Genomic DNA, 22,944 nt, shown 5'->3' with positions numbered 1-22,944 from the left:
AGACGTTATAACGACTTTTGACGGAATCAGAGAAGAGATAAGTAGGCGAAAGGAAAGATTATAAAGTTTTGCATAACTTGATTTCATGTATACTGGATATGATCGAAGATTAAAATATTTTTATACAGCGATGAGAAGTCTGAAGGGAAGAAAGATTAATAAAATAAAAATGAAATTTTGACGGCGATAACGTGCTAGTCGACGAGATAATTGCTACCGCGAATTGCAACGCTCGACTTGTCTGCACCTAATTGAGTTGCAACTTGTGCCTACAGCACCGAATGTAACGTTACGTGCAATGTCACTTTGTTCAGTCGTGAAATGCTGCTGAAATTTGTTGGCCAATTTGCGTATTTTGTTACGAGTGTGATCGCGCAGCGGCGCAGCTATATGCTTCTAGAAAGCAATTGTCTGCGTAACATTGGAGAATCATTAGAGAATCTCGTGTAATTAATAAAGCGTAACAAGTAAATAAGCGATAGTACGAACGTATGGAAATTGGTTTGCACTTGTGTTTAGTAAAAGATTATAAAAATTCTTTCCGTCTAGGTTATAATTTTTTAATTGAAATTAATTGACTCAAGTGTGTTAAGTAAATATTTATTATTGTCTCCCTTGAAACAATTTATATTGATATTCGCGTATATAACAGTCGTTGCGATAGATGACGCGTATTATATAGTATATAACTCCGTTATTTGCGTCTCGCTAACTTATGGATTATTTTTCAAATATTTAATGATCTTGTTAATTTGTTAAAGTATTGATATTATAATTATATACGCTTTAATAAGAAGAAGAATATAACTATTTGCTCGGAGTCGCTTTGTCGATTATTTAAAATTTATGAAAAAAAAAAAATGCAATAATAAAATAGCAATACTTTAGGACATACCATCTTGAGCTATTTTAATCAAATAGCCATCAAATATTATAGTACAGAGGAAATTGATTCTTGATTCCGCAATGTACGTAAGAAGGTATCGGGAAATAATTCTCAAAATGAGTCTGCCATCGATAAATGCAATTTTCTCGTGCCTCTTAGTGAAGGGACCTATAACTATTAGCTCTGGGAAAGCTCGTTGAGAAACGTCAATGCAAAATTTGATTTTGTCACGATTCTGTCCGGCGCGCGGCGCGGCGCGGCGATCGAACGTTTCAGACAAATTAACGTGCAATTAATATTACATTAGATGAACTCACATCACCGAAGGCTTTCGTCGTCATCTACGAAAATATAATTGATTGCGGCAATTAGAGAAAAAGTAGCAACTCGTTTTACGTTATCTAAATTACTTTTATTGGCTTCCTTTAAATTATTAATGTATTATTATACATATGTTTAACCAAGTATGTCCTTTTATTACAGATTTTCAAAAACTCGAGCGTGAGGCGCGGATATGTAGAAAATTGCAACATCCAAATATCGGTAAGTCAATTTCATTTTTGTCAAGTTTATGCGCGTTATGCGATCGATTCGATCGCGATACATTAAAGACGAGAAAAAGCTATATATAATCATCGTCTCATCGTTGCATGCTAATTTTACGCCATTCTCGTATATATGTTATTAGAGGATAATTAAATTGAGTCACACTAATCGATATTGACGACGAGTCTTGGAACTTAAACCCCGCCGGCCGAGTAGGTGTTCCGAAGTGAAATGATGAATAATCTGCACGTGACATGATCGTGGTATACGTGGCCGGCGTCGCGAGTAGATATCGCTCACTTTAGTCAGACATGCGGCCTCTGCAATCACTGCTTATCTTCGACAATAAATTACAACGATCGTGTATAAAAATTATATGTTTTCTTATCACAGTATAGAACCTTTAATAAAATATTACGAATTCATTGAAATAATCAATACTAATTTTATTGCAGTAAATATTTAATTATATTATCGAAACTTTGTGTGACATTCTATAAATTGCTTGCTTTATTTTTCACGCCGAATATATCGTTGAATTGCTGTTGTAACGATCTTTTATATAAAAATTTCTGTCTTTTTATAACAATTATATTGTAATACGATATATGCCGATAAATATTACAGAAATCGAATACAAGCGACACGAAATATTGAAATTCAATAAAGCAAGAGAGAGAAATGCATAAGCGAAACGACGAATAAAGGATGACTTCGCTTTTACGCTTCAGTACTCTCTGATGTTCTTCATTTCTTATGTTTCGGTCATCACTTGTACCATTGGATAATTCTTTTAACGCATGCATTGATAATATTTAAGAAAAATCTGTCTTCCGAGAAATTGCAATAACGTTACGTAACGTGTATACGTTATATCTATTTTTTATCCTAAATATTAAGAAATTATTTTTCTTTAAAGGTGATAATTGTGATAAACCTTACAGAAAATATTGCAAGCATCATCATTTTTTTAGTGGATGTAAATTTTATAATATTTTATAAAAATAAGGAGAGATGTAAGTAAGAATATTTGTTCCATTCTCATTTTAATGTGTGAATTTGCACACTGTTGTCTTTCGAGCTTTTGCTGACATGTTATATAGGTACTCGTACGTGAAGGGACGTCGTTCGATCGATATTTATCGAGACAGCAGAAAATATCCATATTATAGATGTGTAGAATAGAGACATATAGAATAAAGACTGCTAAAAGCTCGTTAACCATCTTCTGGTACTCTAATTTCTTGACCAAGCTTGTTTGATAAGATCTTACAAGCATTTCTGCTAATTTTTTTTTTTACTTCTTTGGACGTATATGCGACACCCATACATTGTTTTCCGCGTAAAGGCATTAAAAGAAAAAAGAAATTTCAAAGAAAATATAAGGATATTTGTAGTTTTTATCTCAGTTTTGTAAATATTCTTTTTGCGGATTTTACACAGAATTTTAATATTTGTTAAAAATAATTATTAAGAATGAATTGAATCTAATTTTAAACGTTGAGAGAGAGAAAGAGAGCGAGATTTTTAAAAGATTATTAATAAATAGAGGTAATTATATAACGAAAGGGAAACATACCTCTCTCGTTTATTTATTAGCATATAAATTACGATTTAATTTTGTTTCGCAATTGTCGGCCTGGAAAAGTATACGCTTAGTTTAAAGCCAGATTTCTAATCTCTCGTGAAGTTGTGCCGAGCGTGATATTTAAAATGGCGTTTCAAAATAGTCCTGGAAAAAGTTAAACGCCGTTTCAAAGTACGTTGTTCGCCATTGGCGAATAAACTGTCGTTGCACACAATGTTGCATGTATGGTGTAATCTAGATAAAATGTAAATCGCGTCCCGTTCTGGCCGTCCGTATATTTGATGTATAATATGTTGAAAGTGCAAATTAATCTCGTGTCTCGTCATTATACACTCCGACTCATAAATTACCTCTTGTTTTTATAATTATTTTATTACGCGTTATTATAAATCATATTAAATTCTTGACGAGTCGATTGTTCCAATCGATGTCACTTGATACGCTTTTTATTGAATTATGCTGATTCTATTATAGCAGCAGCAGCATATAGATTATATCATCTAGTTTATTCAAATCCTTGTTATCGATCGAGCATATGTAAGGTTTACTAGAATTATAACAAAGGCATGTTTTTAATTTATCCGAATTATTTTTAATAATATGATTAACTTATTTTAACTTTTATGGTCTAGAATTATTCAGAATTTTCGCAATTTTGAAGTGTTCTAAATAAGTTCGAGAGTAACAACCTTACTTCGATATTATACATAAATTATTACGTATTTTCTTTGAAGAAATTCTCTCTTTAAAGTTAGAGTAATTTATTTCAAGGTTTCGTACACTTGTGTTTTTATCATAGATCAGAATAGAAACGTGAATTAGGTTTGGCATGCTCTTGCAACTCGCGAAGGCTTCCGTGTAATTCGATTTTCCGTGGATTACACGACTAGAGTCTCAAGACGTTGGGAAATTCTATAATGCATTTCAAAGCTCGGTGATAAATTGTATAAAAGCGCCCTACCGTTCTTGTCATCGTAAGCTTGGAATTTTTATGAGCGTGTAAATCTTTGACATTATAAATAATGCTATAAAGAATTTTTTGTTAGCCTAAGAGAGTGATATGAACAAAATAATCGAAAAATGTATGTACATATTGTGTTTCGGCAGGTTTTTTTTTTATCAAACATCATTGTTTTGTGCATACTTTGATGATTTTGGCACAACTTTTTTTTTCCCGGGGTAAAGTTTAATCAGACACTATTTTTTTCCCAATAACTTTGGAATTTTCGTTGTTAGATATCCTGATAACAAAGTTGAGATCTGGTTAAAGCAGAGTAAACCTGGAAATTAACTAAAGAACAAACTTCCATTGTCTGTTTGCATTTCTGGACTTGAGCTCACCAGAATCTTTTAATTTTCAATATTAAATAGCCTCGTATAATTATATATGTCGGAGTTTAGTTTTCGTGGAGTGAAAGTATAGACTTGAAATTTGCTGAAGAATATGTTGCTAAAGCTTGGTGCAGAGCTTTACACACACACGCGCGCGCGCGCGCACACATACACACACACACACACACACACACACACACGCACGCACGCACGCACGCATGCACGCACACTTGTAATATCTTCTCTTTCTCTATATACACTTATTTTATATACAATATATTTTATATTTTATCTTTCTTATCACATCACTTCACATTATATACCATATCGAAAGGTTAAAGTTAAAAATAAATTATGAAACGATTCGCGCGTATAATACAGCAGTATGGCTAATTGATGATTACTTTAGAGACCCGCAAAGTACACTACATTAACATAGAAAAGGGAGACGAAAAATGTACAACTATACAAGTAATCTTTAAGATCGACAAAATCAGTCTATGTCTATTTCAATCGTATTTCTTTTTATAATTATTAATTATTATATTATCATTGCCGAAGTATGTAACGATTTATATTTATCACACACATTTTCCTTTTCATATTACATTTATTAAGCGCTTTGCATTATATGGATCGAGCGAGCGCCGCGTTTTATCGAACATCTTCCATTTTACGCACTGATTGAACACGCGTTATCTGCAATTGCGATTCTCATATATGATCTAGTAAGTAAAGCGTATCAATATGATGCACTTGGTGGACAAATGGAGATTTGGAGATCGCTATTGCTAATTGCGATGCCAATTTAGACGATCCCGATTAATTCGACGCGGCTTCGTTTACTCGCCCTCGACAACGATCGCTCCCACGAGACTCACGGAAGTGCAGAGCAGAGTCACTTGTATTAGGCAAAAAGGGGCGAAAGTTTACTGCTAGTTATTCCGTAATTGCGTTTGCCTTGGGGGCTCGCGTGTAAATGGACGATTTGCATTTGCATGCGGCAGACATATACGAGAATAATCGTAGAAAATTTATAGCCAATAAGAAAATGTACCGTTTCCGCGTATTGAGTAGCAACGCGCGCGAAACGCATGTTAATGCTGCGTCCGCGTCGGAGCATTAGCAATTGCGTCGATAGTATCGAAGTATATATAGTCTTGTTGCGATGAGATGATCCCGAAAGGGTATTATGCGGATTGCAGACGGACAGAATGCGAATGCAAAAATGTACAAAAGCAGTTTCCCGCCGCGGTTTATTTTAATTATATTAAAGTAAAAAATTTGTTACGAATATATCTTTGACATTGTGATCTTGTGATATGTACATCATATATGTCACATCTTACAGTGTTACGTGATGTTCTTCACGCAACTTCAGAATTACTTTACTCCAGATTGAATTAATTTCATTAAAGCACTTTGTTAAACGAGACCGTTAAGATATATATGATTTTTTCGATAAGAATCTTTTTATATCACTTGTTAAATTGTTGCTGTCTTAATTGCTTTATGTTATTGCTTTATTGTTTAATACTGTGATTGGTGTAGTTCAGAACTCCATCTTTGCCGTCGTACCTCTTTGAACCTTGACCTTTTCAATGTCTTTAATTCATTAAGCGGCCTCTTCGATTACGCGTATCTCTCCTATTGGAAGTCACGGTGTGAATTATACAGTCGACTGATTTACCTTCAACAGTCCTCGAGCTAAATTGAACGTCCGGCAAATAAACGCTTGATTTCGACGGCAAGTGCGTCGATAATTGCTAACGCCTCTCTCGCATTCGCTCGTAAGTTCGAATGAAACCTATCTTAATGGCTGCGCTGCTAATTGATATAGGGTAACTCCGGTATATACGTCGCAGCTAAGGGAAATTTAATTTGTCGAGTACTATTTACTATGTTTAAGGCAAATGAATTATATACCAATAAAAACTTTATACTATTTACTACTATAAAAAAAATAGAAATATGAAATATTTATTTTTTGTATTTAATAAAAAGAACTTTTAGAAACTCTTGCATTTTTGCCATACATCCCAGAGGGGTGGGTTATATGACATTCATGGATGAAATATACGCCTTATAAAAAATTACAAATAATGTTTACAAATAAGGCAATAAAATTTCATAATAAGTTATAAATTGTGTGTAAGAGCGATAAATGCATTAAAGATTATTGTTATACGATCCAAAAAAGGAAGGAAAAAGAACATATAGGAGATATATTATTTCGAGTCTTATAAAGTGTCTGTACTATGGCATAAATCCCGCATGCTAACTTGCCGTATCCTAAACAGGAGGGATATACAAGATATTAAGTTAAACAAAAAATACAAGAGCTATGCACTTGTATTTTGCTGTGTCCCATTATTTACTATCTCTCTATAATTATGCATCATGAAATAACCATCAAACTACATTCCCTATATACAGTAATCATTTTACGTAGGTCGTAACACAAGATCGCGCTTCTTACTATGGTGAGAAATCGATTCAACTCACGACAGTTTCGTTAATATTAACAGTAAAGAACTAAAATTACAACACAATACTAATATGGCATAAAGGCACATAACAGAATAATTGCGAGCAAGTACCTTTATTCCTTCTATTTTTTCTGACATCTGCGCATGCGGCGTAAAACCCGCGCGGCGTAAATACCGGAGTTACCCTAAATGTGACCCGGCACACCGATTATAACGTACAAGCTTCCATTTAAACGCGATGCACGCTTTCATTCTCGAAGCAATCTTTTTCACACCCGAAAGTTTATATAATATGTATGTAACATTGTCGAATAATTGAAAGAAGTACCGAATAGTATCGATGCGCAAGTGGCACCGATATCTTTTATAATTTAGCAATTACTTGGATTTTGTCGCCAGTTTCTTTTTAGAATCGAATCGATATTAGGGGAGGGGGGGAGAGAGAGAGAGAGAGAGAGAGAGGGGAACAGTTAAAAAAAGATATTTAATATGTAATAAATATTGAAATAAATTTGATAAAGCGTGATTCAATCAGATTGTTAGATAAGAAAACGAAAAGGTATATTATTTGTTTCTCAATTTTTAAATTGATTTTATTGAAATAAAAAAAATTCTTTTCACATTTTTAGTTTTTTTTCCGTTACAAATTATTTTCGATTTTCCATTAGTATAATACATACATTAGTTTTATTAATTTGAATAGAATTACGTTATAAAATTTAAATCCAATAGTATGGAGAATGTCATTGCAATAGCGTTTGTGACTCTCGAAATGGAATGAGCCAATGTATTGTCGAATTTATTCGACGCCAAAATTCCAATGGTCGTAAAACATTTTCAATTTCACCTACTTCGTTCTTTTCGAGGAAGCAACAAGAATTGCTTCCATTACTTTCGTTTGCGACGCATGCGATTGCGACCTTGAGCTAACCATCGCAATCCACGCACTGATGTGCTACGTAACGAATCGTGCGCATACAAGCTGGATGCTGGATACAAGCCAATCGGCCGCGCGTGATCCCGGACGAAATTTTTGGCGCCGCGTGTGTTTTTGCGCGGATTCGTGTCGGATTGCGGTTGATCCTGGCGAGTACTCGAATGTGAAGATTTTCGTACAGCGTTCACTGACAACAGGTGTCCTTTTTCGACCATGCTGTGTTGAGACACGAACATTTGCTCTCACGCGAAAAAATTTGCAAGCTTTTGACGGCTTTTTCGTATATATATATTGCTGGCGTATAATTTTCTTCTATAATATATTCACGAATCAACGATTTTTAAGCGGTGTGACGTGTACGAAAGTATTACCAAATATTCTTGTTTTAAGCACTCTGTGCACAATTAATTAGTACAAGTTAATTGGTTGTAAGAAACGGAGTTAAGGAAAAAAAATAATATTGATAAATTCTGCAATTTTAGATACAAATGATACAATATTAGTTGTATAATTAATATAATAACCCCTATCATATCGTATAGTACATTCGCTCGCGTAAAATTTGGGCCTGATTTGAAAACAGCGCTATTTTTATTCTCGAATATTTCCGAATAAACAAAATGTGTTATAAGTACAGCAGATATTTTACGTAGCTAGTCACACTTATTTTCGAGTCCTTAATTCGCTACACTCCGGTCCGTGAAACCACTCGATTTTGTCGCATTGTCATTTTCATTCTAATTAATATTTTAATTTAAACTTGTACTGTACTTGTACTGAATACATCAGACTCTGAATAAGATGTTTATGATAATATCAGGTCAAGAAAATGATTTGAATTTAAACTGAGCTTATTATAAGGAAACTAGAAAATTATGCTATATTGTGTGACAACTATAAAAGCGAAAAACGGTCCACTGGACGAGAGCTGTGTGGCGAGCTAGGGTCAACAATGTGTAAATAAGTGTCGCGCGACTGAGCAGTGTACGTGTGAGCACAAAGCGGTAAATCTGTAGAGATTATTGTTTTGCCTTCAGTCTGGAATTACCTTTTTTCAATGGTTCAGTGGTTCGAGATTTATACTCTTGATAATATAACAAAAGTAATGTTTCTATCAGTTGAATAGCGTGTCAGATTGTCATTGCTCGTATTTTTCCATTTGTTATGCCGTAAATGTGAAGAGACACGAATGGTTGAACGATCTTTGCTTCTTTTGTTCTGTGTTTTTCCTAAACGAATTTTATTGATCAAGGCGTAAGAGATCTCTAGCTCTAGCACGGGAGATGGAAGGGGATAGGAGGGGGGTTATAATATATTGTAACAACGGTCCTGTTGACAATCCTGTTGATTGTATCGACAATTCAAACCGAAAATGATCGTTTATCTTTCTACTGACGTAGTCAGTAGAAGTCGTGGCGAGAATCCGTGATGGCTCTGCCGCGGATTATCGTCGCTGCGGGCGCGGGCGGTTCGTTTGTCGACCTTTATCACTGACAATGCGACTATTGCCATCGCGAGCTTCGTACGATGGCGCGATATACGATGACGTTCAGTGTGATTCAATTGGGAAAAAAATGTGTACGAATATTTTTCTATATTTCTACAGACTTTCTATTATATATTTCTTTTATATTTTTTACTATGACTTCTTAAAGTTTCACCTTTATTTTAAGTTAGAATTATGTGTGTGTTTTGTATTTTTATATCTTTTACAATGTATATGATACCAAGCAAGTACTTGAATTTTGTCTCTCTCGCGGTGTTTGCGCAACATTATTAGACGATCTAGTAAAATGGTCGGCGTAAATTTCTCGAAGATTGCGCGCGTGATTCTGCGATAAACCTTGACCTCTCATCGAGGCGTACGTATATAATAGCGCAGGATCCATAAAAACGGACGAATGCGGCAACGAGTACGTGCTCTCGCATCTTGTCGTCTTAATTGTCCTTGCAGAATCTTGGAGAGTCTCCGAGCGAGACGCAAAAAAGCACCGGGCGAAGAAGAGAATGCAGATCAATACCCGGGTATTGATCGGCATCTGTCTATGCCGAACCTCATACGAGAATACCGCTGCAACAATTTGCTTCTGCCGATCTTGTCTCTCTTCTCACGTCTCGTATATCTAGTCCGCTTAACTGCCACTCGGCCACTTGTTCGACTAAAAATTGTTGAGAGTAACGAAAGCACTTGCCAGCCGATACGTTTACTATATATTGATCTCCGCTAAGATATTCAGATATTTGTATTATACGATATAATCTTTTCCAAGTTTTCTCTCTTGCTATTAAATCGATTATATTAAATTTCTATTGTTTGTTTACGTGAGAGTCAACGACAAAAAAAATTTGAATATCTTACATTGACGTATATGATGCTAAATTATGTTGAATGATGCTGGTAAATTGTGTGCGGAAGTGACGGCGATATAATAAACGACGATGCAATAATTTGTGTCGTCTCGTTTATTCGTAAAAATAGATATCCGCTACATGCGTATATACTTAAGCGGAAGTGAATTTATAACATTGGTTAATCCTTTATACTTTATACGATGATTAGACGATTTAGACGAGATAATTTACACAAGATTGTGAGCGTAGTGAAACGTGGAACATAAAGTGAAATGATATATTTTATCAGAAAAATAATTTTTATTATACTTTTTTTACATATTAACATTCAATAATTTATGCAATGTATTGAATAACTAACTTGATACCGGTGCTTTGCTACTGTATGTGTAACTACTTAAAATAAAAAACCAAGTCGATATCTCATCGGGATATTGAGGAATCCGTGAAAACACATTTTACCCCTGTTTACACCCTGTTAAGGATCGAATTTTTAAAAATCCTTTCTTAGTCGGTGCTTACGTTATGGAAGGAATAATTATACTCGCCGAATTTCATGTTTCTAGGTTTAGGGGTTTGGGCGTTGATGAGTCAGTCAGTCAGTCAGTCAGTCAGGACATTTGTTTATTATATACATACATATACATATATGGAAACGATATTCTAGCCGTCATTCGGTTTTCACGTTCTCGTTCACCGAATGAGGATGATATATGTATATAGGTAATGATAGGAACGTGACGATCGAATTGCGATTAGCTTTGGCCGGTGCGATATCGCGACGACGCCGACGAGGAACGCTAAAGTTTGTTAGACCAACCGATCTGTAGTGTCAGCTCCAATGTTTCCATAATTCATAAGAGTCGGCATGATCAACGACGCTAGCATTTCTTTTATTCATTTCATGGTTCCATTCGTCGAGACTGCAGGACTTAGTTGACACGAGTCGTTCTTCGTGCCGCGGATTGCGGCGCGTTCCACGTAATGGCATGCGACACGGGAAATTCACGTTCGTTCGAGTCAACAAGTGATAGGTACCTATCGATCCTGCTTGTCAGTCAAGCTTGTTTCATTCCCTCTATAGTCTTTACCTAATTTTTTTCTTTCCTCTGAGTTGTGTTTTTTTTCTGCCTCCCTTTTCTTCAGACTGCACTTTCGTGCAACACGGATGGATGATGGATATGATTGCACGCATCAGGAAAGAAAACATGTGTAACAGGATGGTTATTTGCAAATTCGAAGCTCTTTCGCGGGTTTATTTCTAATTTCTAATTTCTAATTTCGGTCCTAAATGTAACTCATGGATGTGAATGTATTTGTCTATAATGAATATTTAAAAGCTCTAACAACGATGGAAAATTATAATAAGTATAAAAAAGTTTTTTTTTTAATTTAGAAAAAAATTATTATAAAGTTGAGTAGAATTAAAAAGGCAAAATCATACAAACACATGTCAATACAAATCAATATAATTTGCTTTATTGGTATTAATAAAATATAATCTTCGCGAGATTTATAATTTGGCCTTGACATATTCCATGATCCATGTAGAATTGTAGATGCATGGGCGCGCGCGATCGTGATTTTTAGATTTTAGAGCCGGTCTCTCTGCAAATTTAACTTGAGTGCAGGGATATTGTTCGACCAATGATCCTTGGAGTAATAGATTTGCTGCAATAGTTAACGAGGTTTCTATGTGTCGAAAATAATGATTCGATAATCGTCTTACTGTTTTAATGAATTATTAGAAGCGTCCAATGAACGCCTTCTTCATAGTTACTTGAACAATTCTGTTCTGTTGTAATGATTGCATGTTTTCATATGCATGTGTGTGCGTGCGTGCGTGCGTGTGTGTGAAAAATACATCTAAGCCTGGAAAAGTATATTAAAAAATAGTATAAAATTCTTTCAGTTTTATTTTGGCATTTATTAATTGATTTATTTAAAACTTGATTTGTTTTTTGGAATTTTATTTTTTATTTAGAAATATTTAAGTTTTAATTTTTAGGAAGGCCTGAGCTTACAAATGTAATTGCAGTGAGAGCATTAACGCCGCGCACATAGCTATGTCGAGGTGTGGCTTTGAAGATCGATACTTGTGTGGTAGTTCTCTCTCTTTCTCCCTCCTTCCCTCTCTCTTTCTTCTCTCCCCCCTTTCTCTTCCCTTCTTCTTTTTCTTCTCTCTTGCCAAGCTACCACAATCGTTATCGTACCATCAATTTTTTTCCATTATTGCCGTAGCAAAAAGAAATTATGCGTATTTATGTATAATATTTTATTTCTCGCGGAATGACTAAAGTTTCTTAAAGTAGAAAATTGTTAGCAGATTTTCCAAACTTTATATCCTTAAATTTCTTTTTTCTGCAAGTTGCAGAACAGAATAGTTTTATAAAAAAGGTAAAAAAGTAAAACTTTTTCTCACAGATAAAAATTCTCGTCAATAATATTCGCTTTAGTATTCGAATTCGTTTTTCTTGCCACGTCTTATAAAATCGAAGGGGATCAAAGAGTGAGAAGATGGATTTTGGTCCCGTCTTTTCTCATGGTCCCAAGAATCATTTGAAAAGGAAGCTGCAAATGTGTGTGTGTGGAAAAGATGCATTCAAGTGAACTTTGATATACGCAGAGTACTTGGATTCCTAACCAGCAGTTGATATCGAAAATACTGTTCTTCGAAGCGCGATATAACGATGGAAAACATTTATTTGCAAATTAAATGCAAAATTAGATTATTAGATATGAGTGTTTGAAAAATATGAAAAGTTTTTGTAAAAAAAAGAGATTCCAAATAATGAGTTATAAACGAAATGGTATAATATTATTTTATGCACACTAATAGATATATTGTGCAATTTAAGGAATATATTGCTTGATTAAAGAGTAAAGTACGATAAACTGCATTACGCAACATAATTAAAAAAATCTTTATTATCCTTCAATTGATAACAATTTTTGTCGTATCTTTTTCCATTATGCATATTCCGATAATACTTATTTTACTCGTTCTTATTCTTTACTCGTTAACGCGGCGACGACATTCGTTGTCGAAAATACTGGCTTTCGCTTGATTAGCGAGGTCTTACGTCGAAGTGAGTTGTCGTGTTAATGCCGCACGTTAACTGCGAAATTATACGTCTGTCTGTCAGTAAAACTTGTGCTTTCATTATGACGGTAACCCAGTAATGGCAACGGCAACCCAGTTCGTTGATCGATCTCGAAATAGGTTAACGCATAGAGGACGGCGCATTGCGGCGAAAATGCCGCCGGATAGGTAAGAAGACAAAATACAAGTATGTGCTAGCCAAGAACAGAGCAAATCGAATTTTCTTTCTCGAATTATGAAAGAATAAAGAATTTGCCATTAAGCAGGAATTAAGGAATTTTTTAAGGAGGATTGTTCATATACGTATAAGATATGTACTTTGTATATGAATAGGAGATATTTTTCAGAAATAGCAAATATCTTGTCTTTTACTTCATTCTTTGGATTATCTTGTTGACGATAAAATAACTAATAGGATTGTAAGTTGTAATAACAATAACTTGGAAATTTAATTGTTTGGCTAAATCGCTTTTTCAACAGGTATTATAAATTATAATCTCAGCAAGAGTTCGGGAGTTTTCAATTTCGCTAAAGTAGAAATTGAAATTCTATCCATTAGCATGTTATTGCTATGCAAAAGATATGTGAGTGTTTTGTATTATTGTATTTTAACTACGCCGGCAACTTTTGTAACGAAAAAAACTCGCGCGTTCATAATAAGAAACAGGATTATCCTGATGTTTAGCACGTGTATGAAGTTGGGCCTCAGCGTTGCGGAAGGTCAGCATTTAACATATATCAATCGAGAATAATTTTTGCTCTTGTACAACGAATACGCAAAGAAAAACATGCGTCGTTAGTTAATTGTTACACGAGTCATCGAATGACAGCATTTTGCGCGTATGAAAAAATCGACCATGCCTTCACTTGACTCTGGATTCTCGGGTCAAAAGAACGAGAGAGAATCTTTCGTAGTTAACCTTAATCGTAGTACGTAGTAGTAATCGTAGCAAGCGCTATTTAAACGCTATACAAATAATTCTCTTGTATCCGAAAATCGATCTGTGCGTTTTGCAGCCTTCGACTTGGCCAATATCCGTGTAAAAAAACTATTTATTGTACGACCTAAATTTACTATACGACTCGTGGTGTTTTGTAACTTTAAACACAAGAAAATTTTTCAACATATGGACGCACGAATTTTTACTGTGTATCTCTTATTTTTATCTAGAAAACAACATATTTAAAAACTCATCAAAATCGAAGGAGTACACTTCCGTACCTTTCCTTGTTAGTATGTAATTGATAGAGACATAATTTTTCAATTGTAGATAAGTCATCCTATCTGCCGATTTTATTGCGCGTAATTTCATTATCGACGATTTAATTGCACCTTATTATATTCAAGACTAATGTCATGGTAACGTCACGCGCTCCTTTTTACCTGTATTCTTGCACATCGTTGTGTCTAGTCGAGTAATGGAGTTGTGTCTAGTCGAGTTGCTATAGAAATCGAGCACGATCGTTAGCCTGGTGGTGTCGCGCAGCCCGGCTCGGCCGTTAAGTGAATTAATTGACGGCAATCGCGTTCGCCATGAAGGCATATAAGTTTGCATGACGACGCGATTGTTCGATAACAGTAAAGAGAACGCTATGAGATAACGACAAGGAGGCGTCACGTTTCCGTTTAATAATGTTGCCTCGCGGATTCAGCGAGTTCGAATGCCGCCGGCATTCGAATGTAGAACGTCGTTGGCGAAACCTACAACTTGTTTGGATTTGTCATTATGCTTATATGGCACGCGAATTCGCGAAATTTAAACGGACAAAGCTTTACGATCGTGCACTCCAAATGTCGTCGATAATCGTGATCTTGATCGGCGTGAATTTTCTCGTTTAAATCGTGGAAAGTTTGATCGGCACGGATGTGCGCAATGCGGCAATTCAAAACTTGCTGATGCAAGATCTAGATATGTTAAAATATATCATGAAGAGAGACCGAGAGGGGGAGGAAGGGAGGAAAGGAAAGAAAAGAATATAAATAAATAAATAAATAAATAAAATCTAAAATAAAAGTAGATCATAAACATATTGACTGTGGAATTATACATAATTATTAAATTATATTTGAAATATAAAAATATTTAAAAACATTTTTTTGTAAAATAAATCTCAATGATTTTATTTGATCTTAGCAAATGAGATTATAATAAATACAAAGGAAGTAGAAAGCGGATACTAAAGAATAGAACAGCTTTTAATGCAAATTATACGCATATATAACATAGCATTTTTCGCTGGTTTCTATATATGTTTTACATTTATTCTGTAAAAGGATATGCCTAAATGTAGAAAGTATTTAAAATACAAAACACACACTATTGTAACAAGTAATTTCACAAGTTTGACGTCTTATCATTCTTTCTGTTACAGTGAGATTACATGACAGTATACAAGAGGAGAATTTCCATTATCTCGTCTTTGATCTGTAAGTATGACGAACCTTTATTTCTGATTGTTAGATCTAATTCAATCTTTTTATATGTTCCTTGTGTGTGTGTGTGTTTTTTTTTACAAGACTGAAATTAGTTATTGCTACCATTCATAGAGCTCGAATGGTAGTCATCGAAATCTCGAATGGTTGTAATCAATTGACGATGCACAATTCAACTACGGACAATGATATATTTTGATGACATTTTTAATTGTTGTTTGATATTTTCAGAATTATACATATATCACTTGTTGAATCAATTGCGAATCATGCATATGTTTCATAGCTAATTTGCAACGGGAAGAAATTATTGTAATTGGCGTTACTCATTGATAAAAATTACAGCTATTATTTGATTTATCTGGAAATATGAAGAAATGTTATTTTCAAATACAATAACTCCAAAGGGTTTATAGTTTCTAATAACTTTAAAAACTATACAATTTAAATTTATTTCTTTATTTAAAAAATGTACCGGTTTTCGACTCTCGCAATCATGTTGGGAGTACTCGATACGATCGATACGATCGAGCTGACAATAGACGAGATTCTCGAGTCATCGCGCTCATCTAGTCTCGTCTTCCAGCAGCGAAGCAATTCGTGAGCTCTAACTGTATCAAGTAGATACCGATCTGCGGCCACTTAAAATCGTCGGCAATCTACGCACGGGACGAGAAAGTATCATGCCTAATTTAATTTCCGCGCGAGGAACACGCGTTCGCTCCGTTATGTTTATATTCGTAACGTTGATTTACTGCATGCATTAAATCTCGTCTTCCTTTCTTGCCATGTCACCAATTAATCCACAGGTTACGACGGATTTAATTTCATCCGTTCCTTTTTTGCTCAACTTTTTATCAACGCAGCACGCCATTTTCGGTTTTGTCCGCCAAATTTCTAATGTTTGATTTAAACAGTTAATTCCTTTCAATCTTGTGTAATATACACGGAAAAAAAATGGTGTCGTATCAACAGCATCATTTTTTGTATTTACAGCATCAATGTTATGACCGTGACATCAATATTAATGAACAAAAAACATCAGATAATTGTTTTAATAATTTAAATATTTGGTTCAGTGTTCAATAATATCCAATTGAATTAACTAATACTTATGCTTGTGGCAGCCCGCGACGTCGACGTTTAATTGAAGCAACTACTTCATTTTTTTCCGTGTACACAGCAGCTCTTCCACCGTATTTTAATTTTTGACGTAGAAATTTTATTTTAGTTGTTATTAATTCATATATTATTTTCTCCGCGAATCTTATCTGTCATTTGGCTGCAATGTAAACGCACGTCGCATCTTATATAATAACTATTATATCTAATATAGCCATCATCTTAATCAATGAGATTTTGTCATCTGTTGTATAAATGTTAAGTGTATAGTGTATATAATGTTAAGATAAATCTTGCTACTTTTTGCACAACAAGCTCAAGTACAAGCGGTATTTGCGGGTGTACGAGTGTGCTTATGTTACGAAGCATTTGCGAGAATTCACGCTACTTTTATTTCCGAGGTTAAACGTCTCGCTATTTGGCGATATTGCTTTACCACGCGACCTCGCGACCTCGCGACGCGCTCGCGAAATGGAATTGAAACGTAAAACGCTTACAGAGTCACCGGCGGAGAACTATTCGAGGACATCGTCGCCCGGGAATTCTACAGCGAGGCGGACGCCTCGCACTGTATTCAACAAATCCTGGAAAGCGTTCACCACTGCCACCATAACGGAGTTGTGCACCGGGATCTAAAAGTACGTAGAGAAAAAGAGGGCGAGTTTGTGAAGCGCGCGTGTTGCGCGTTTGCAAGGCCGACGACCGACGATCGACGCCGCGACGCCCCGACGTTGAAATAAAACGAGCGAACGCCCGCGCGATCTATCCTTTCACAATGCTTTCACTTCCGTCCAGTGCTTCGTGCTACTTTTCACGATTTCTGTGAGATGTCCCGAAATATCTAAGAATTCTAGACAATAATGGTAAAAGACATATTTCCCTCCCTCTTTCCCTCCCTTCCTCCCTCCCCCCTTACCGTCCATCGTGTTTTCAATCAAAGCTTAAAATTCGCCGACACTTCTCGGCTTTCAGAATTTAACAACTTTGTGATTCAGAGTCGCGTTTTTTATATTAATTCTGACGAAGAAATATACGATGTTAACCGTATGCCGATGAAATCATATGGATTCAACAACGCTTGAATCTCACTCGAATAAAAAAGAGCGATATCGACTCGATATGTCGATATCGACTCGAGCATTCAACGATGTCGACGGATCTGTGCCATTTTCTGTTGCAGCCCGAAAATTTACTCCTCGCGAGCAAAGCGAAAGGGGCGGCTGTGAAATTAGCGGATTTTGGTCTGGCGATCGAGGTGCAAGGCGATGCGCAGGCATGGTATGGTAAGTATGGGCCTGATTTTCCCGATGACTGAATTTTTGCTGAAATTTTAACTATGCTCGAAATTGTCGGTCCAGCACCGACGATGGCCGAAATGTCATGATCCGATAAACGATCTTTGTGAGAAGATTCTTGTGAGGCGAATAAAAGCATCGTTTCGCGACCCTTTTTGTATTAATATTTAACTTCTGTTTGATAACGCGAATGTTCGATCCTTTCCCTCCTCGCGATCAGACAAAGACCGTTGGTGTAGAGATTGATGTTAGTGAATAATTAATCGTGCAAATTTGAGGAAGATTATTAATGATATTCATAAAAAGTCGCAACAGAGATATAAAAACGCAAAAATAACACATCGCGTTGAGACTTTCAGCGCGAGTCGAGTTCAAATTGATATTTCTTTCATTCTTTGTCAATAATAATAGGCGAAAATAATAGAATTCGCGAAATATTGTGATTCAAGTTGCGAACTTAACATATTCGACACGATAATTTATAAACAAAACGTTATAGTTTTCGTTTAAATATCGCTGCTATACTGTTGTAATTCATGTTTTCTTGCATCTATATACGTTTTCTTCGTATATATCGCACGTCATATCATTTTTTTTTTACTTTCTTAGGACCTTCTTAGGAAACACATTAGCGTTAACGTAATGCAAAAAAATGTCAATGGCATATCAAAACTATCGTAAACTTATTCTAATAGAACTATTATAGTTTTTTCTTTAAAGAGCAACTTTATATAGAGAAAACCTTATGTTTCTTTACTTTAATAAAGTATCTTTCTTATATTTTGTTTTATTTCTTGCATTTTATTTTATTATTTTTTTATATACTATATGTACATCATATCAATATCCGTTCGAGTAAAAACAGTAAAAATATAATATTGTCTGAAGACATTCTTATTGTTAAAACATGTTGCGAAAAACAGAATATTTAATTTTTAAATAGCAAAAGTCTGTGTTCTCGCCAACTGTTTCGTTGTTGCTCGTATCATCTGCGACGCGAACTGAGCTGTGAACTTTGGATCTTTCCATCTACTTTGTGCCCTGTCCGTTTGATTTACGTACATTCTGCATTCGGATGTCTGTACGAACCGGCATATTTGCATGCCAGCCAGCTGGCTGCTCGTTTTGTTCTCTTTTATGCAAAAATATACGTGGGGAAAGTTTTCCGATAGCACGTAAACTCTTCCGCGCGTCAGGCAGTTCCATAGAGAAATCTTTGCTTGATTTTAAATTCTTTATCGAATTCGGTGACAATCTTGTGGAAAATTCTGAAATTATTACTTGCCGTGCGCACCATTTATATTTAAAGTCAAATATCTCAAGTATTTAAGACTCGCTTAAATTTATATTAACAGTTGCATTATTTAATTGCATTCAGATTGTCTTTTGGCGTTTCGCTAAGCGCTTTATAAATTTTTCCTTCATCGATCAAAACAACTATCTCAAAGCGAGCTTTCTGAGGCACCTCGTATATGCTGATACGCAATTGCGTAACCCGGCAACGCTTGTTCGCTTCTCGCTTTTATCTCTGCAATCGATTTTTTTTCTGTGTGGTGCTGAAAATGTATAATATGCACTACATTCGTCAAACCCACGTAAAAAAATTAATATTATTTCGCGCACAAAATCTATATAGCTTTGGCGATACAATTAAAGTGCAAAAGAGTAAAAATTGCAAAAATGAGTAGTTTAATGCAATTAAAATTATAAATATGCATTAATATTTGGAAAATCAACATTTATTTAATTGTATTTTTTTTTCAATTTTGTACAGAGCATATGCAGAGCGACTTGTAATGACTTTGTAATTTATACAACGATATATATATATATATATATATATATATATATATAAACCCTCCAAATCTGAATCAGTGAATAGTCACTGATATCAGTGTAAAGTATGCCGCTACTGATTCGAATCAATGGCATACTTTACACTGTTCACTGATTCAGATATATATATATATATATATATATATATATATATATGAGGTATACAGATGGCGACATAAAAATTAAATATTCAGTCCAAAGAAAATCTCACTAGTTTTTGCAAGCAAATTTTTCGCGGTATTTCTTTGCACGCTCGTAATCACATCGGCGCTCGTAACCATATTGTTTATTTTTTGAGAAATTTACAGTTTGCGAAAATATTTTGGTGAATAAATAGCAAAATAGTACGTCGAGTCAAAGGATTCAGCGCGATCGTTGGCAAAATATTTCCAAGGGCAACCATAAACGGTCTAGTTGCGCAATCGTTACAACTATTGTAAGTAGATAGATGCTTTTTTGCTCAACTATAGTGGCCATTACACAAACTGTTTGAATACACATTTTAATGAAAATAAATATAATAACATATATTGTGGGCCGTTGATTTTCTCAATTATATCTATCAATATTATAACGATATCTTACTTTAACGAAAATGTATAATTGAATTTTTTTCTAACAAATTTGTTAATAAATCAACAATCGAGAACGCAACAGAAGTTTGCGGGCGGCTGTTGTGTTTGCTTTTCGAATAAGGAGAATTAATTTAAGCGACGAGTGGAGGGAGGGGAAGGGGAGGTAATACTCGGGACGTGATTTTGCGCACGTAACGCTCTGATCCCTTTAATTCTTCGTACGGCGTGGCTGTGTCCTTCGAGAGGGAATGAACCCGAGTGATTGATAAAAAGGTTTCGCTGGAACACCCGGCTACCTCAGTCCGGAGGTGCTGAAGAAGGAGCCATACGGGAAACCAGTCGACATATGGGCGTGCGGTGTCATACTGTACATCCTTCTGGTCGGTTACCCGCCCTTCTGGGACGAGGATCAGCATCGGCTCTACGGGCAGATCAAGGCCGGATCGTACGATGTACGTATTGTACGATTTATTTAAATTTTTTTTTTAATTTTTATACCATTACATTTGCAAACTCGACGTATCGAAGGAAAGCGATACGTTGGAAAAGGAATTGTTTGATGTGGAAAGAGAAAATTCTATATATATTAAATTTTTATTCACAATATATATATTCTCCGTTGATTTTTTACATCTAGCGTATAATTGTCTCATTACTCTCATAAAGCATTATGATTAACATTATTTCTATAATACGCTTGTTTTGTGCAGTATCCGAGTCCAGAATGGGACACCGTCACGCCAGAAGCGAAGAACCTTATCAATCAGATGCTGACGGTGAATCCAGGAAAGAGGATCACTGCCAGCGAGGCACTGAAGCATCCATGGATTTGCGTAAGTTTATCTTATCGCGACCAACAATTTCGCGTTGAAATTTATATTACAGTTTATATAATTTAGAAAGTAACATAGTATATTATATTAAATTGCTTATAGACAGAAATATTACGCGCGAGTAAAGTACTTTAGTTAGTTTCTAAAATCGGATACATAAAAAATAGAGAACAATGGATTGATAAAATAACAAGATTTTGTCATATATGTATACAAGTTTATGGATAATATAATAATAATAATAATAATAATAATAATAATAATAATATGCCAAACGGACAACACGGACAACCGTTTTACGGACTTTTTAAACGTGTCAGAGAGTTGTGTTGTTTTGTTTGTTGATGTTCTCGCGTACTATTATTATATTATTCACGTTGACATAGTTTGATGTCTTTTCTCGTAGTTTATCTCTTCACCGCATAAATAGAATTTTATCCTTAATGAAGCGTGCGAGGCTTAAGATTTAACCTCGGGCGACTTGAATCATTCTCTTAGGACGATGCCTGATATCGTTTTCCGTTTACTTTGTGTTTCAGCAACGTGAGCGTGTTGCATCTGTGGTGCATAGACAAGAGACCGTGGACTGCTTGAAGAAATTCAATGCAAGGCGCAAATTAAAGGTGAGTCTCACTCAAAAGTTTTGTTCCGTGTATGTTTATTCAACACTTCAACGTTTACGTATCTTTGCCTTAAATTTGACTGTCTGCCTGACGATTATACGATTTTGCGATTTCTCGTCATGAATTCGCGGTTTGTTATTTTAAATGACTCGGTTATATGTATATATCTCGGAAACCAGTTTACTGTGGTAAGCGTCAAGCGATAAACAAAAACACATTTTTCAATTTGCATGGAAGAATGTAAAATTAAAAAAAAAAAAAAAAAAAAAAAAAAAAAAAAAAAAAAAACCCGAGCCATCGTGAATATTACGTATGTTTAAACGTAAAGAGAAAATAAACGAAACATGCTTTATACTCATTCGGATAAACAATCGTTTCGTTACCTTACCATTCGTAATTTCACCGTTGCATTTCAAACGTTGCATTTCGTCTTGATTAGTATATCGTCTAAAAATACGGAAAAGATTGTATTTGATTCAAAATGAAGCCAAATGCCAAATATTATTCGTTAAATCACGAGATAAGTGAAAATTGAAATTTGCGAGAGATTCCATTTCGGGAAATATATGATCGATATATTAGTATACGAATATAGAGCTTTTATGAGAGTTGTCGAGAGATTTGTCAAAACTTGTTTGATTCACGTTTATCAATTGCTAATTTTACAGCGGGCGCATACGGAAATGCATGACGGTATAATCGCGCAAATTCTCTTTCTCGCTGGCCACAAAATCTCATCATATACGTATATTAGCTCCAGTCATTTACAAATGCAAATTTCATTATGTCCGCTTATCACGTTGCGGTCTGGATTGCATCCATGCGAGGCCGAGGCTGCGAATTTTATATAATAATATCTGTAAAATTAGAACAACGTGACGCATGGTGGCCGGAGGTGAAATTTGACTTATCAATTCTTTCCTGCGGGAGGTATCATCGAATGAGTGATGTCGATCAATTTCGCAAGATATACATCGTGATATTTCAGAAAAA

General features: G+C 35.1%; 1 protein-coding gene across 1 annotated transcript in view; it reads left to right on the top strand.

Moving 5' to 3' along the window:
* Positions 1–22,944, top strand: part of LOC143893632 (calcium/calmodulin-dependent protein kinase type II alpha chain-like) — a 77,220-nt gene that overhangs the window by 37,271 nt on the left and 17,005 nt on the right. The window contains exons 5-11 of the mRNA XM_077399202.1: positions 1,370–1,429; positions 15,607–15,661; positions 17,289–17,427; positions 17,970–18,072; positions 20,769–20,947; positions 21,206–21,328; positions 21,868–21,951. Of these exons, the coding sequence (XP_077255328.1) occupies positions 1,370–1,429; positions 15,607–15,661; positions 17,289–17,427; positions 17,970–18,072; positions 20,769–20,947; positions 21,206–21,328; positions 21,868–21,951 (743 nt within the window). The remainder of the gene's footprint in view (positions 1–1,369; positions 1,430–15,606; positions 15,662–17,288; positions 17,428–17,969; positions 18,073–20,768; positions 20,948–21,205; positions 21,329–21,867; positions 21,952–22,944) is intronic.

This window comes from Temnothorax americanus, unplaced genomic scaffold, assembly GCF_048541705.1.
Source record: "Temnothorax americanus isolate GAGA-0224 unplaced genomic scaffold, ASM4854170v1 Scaffold124, whole genome shotgun sequence".
In the NCBI taxonomy this organism is placed as follows: domain Eukaryota; kingdom Metazoa; phylum Arthropoda; class Insecta; order Hymenoptera; family Formicidae; genus Temnothorax; species Temnothorax americanus.
Note: the sequence above shows the minus strand (reverse complement) of the source record. Positions and strands in the feature narration are given on the sequence as shown.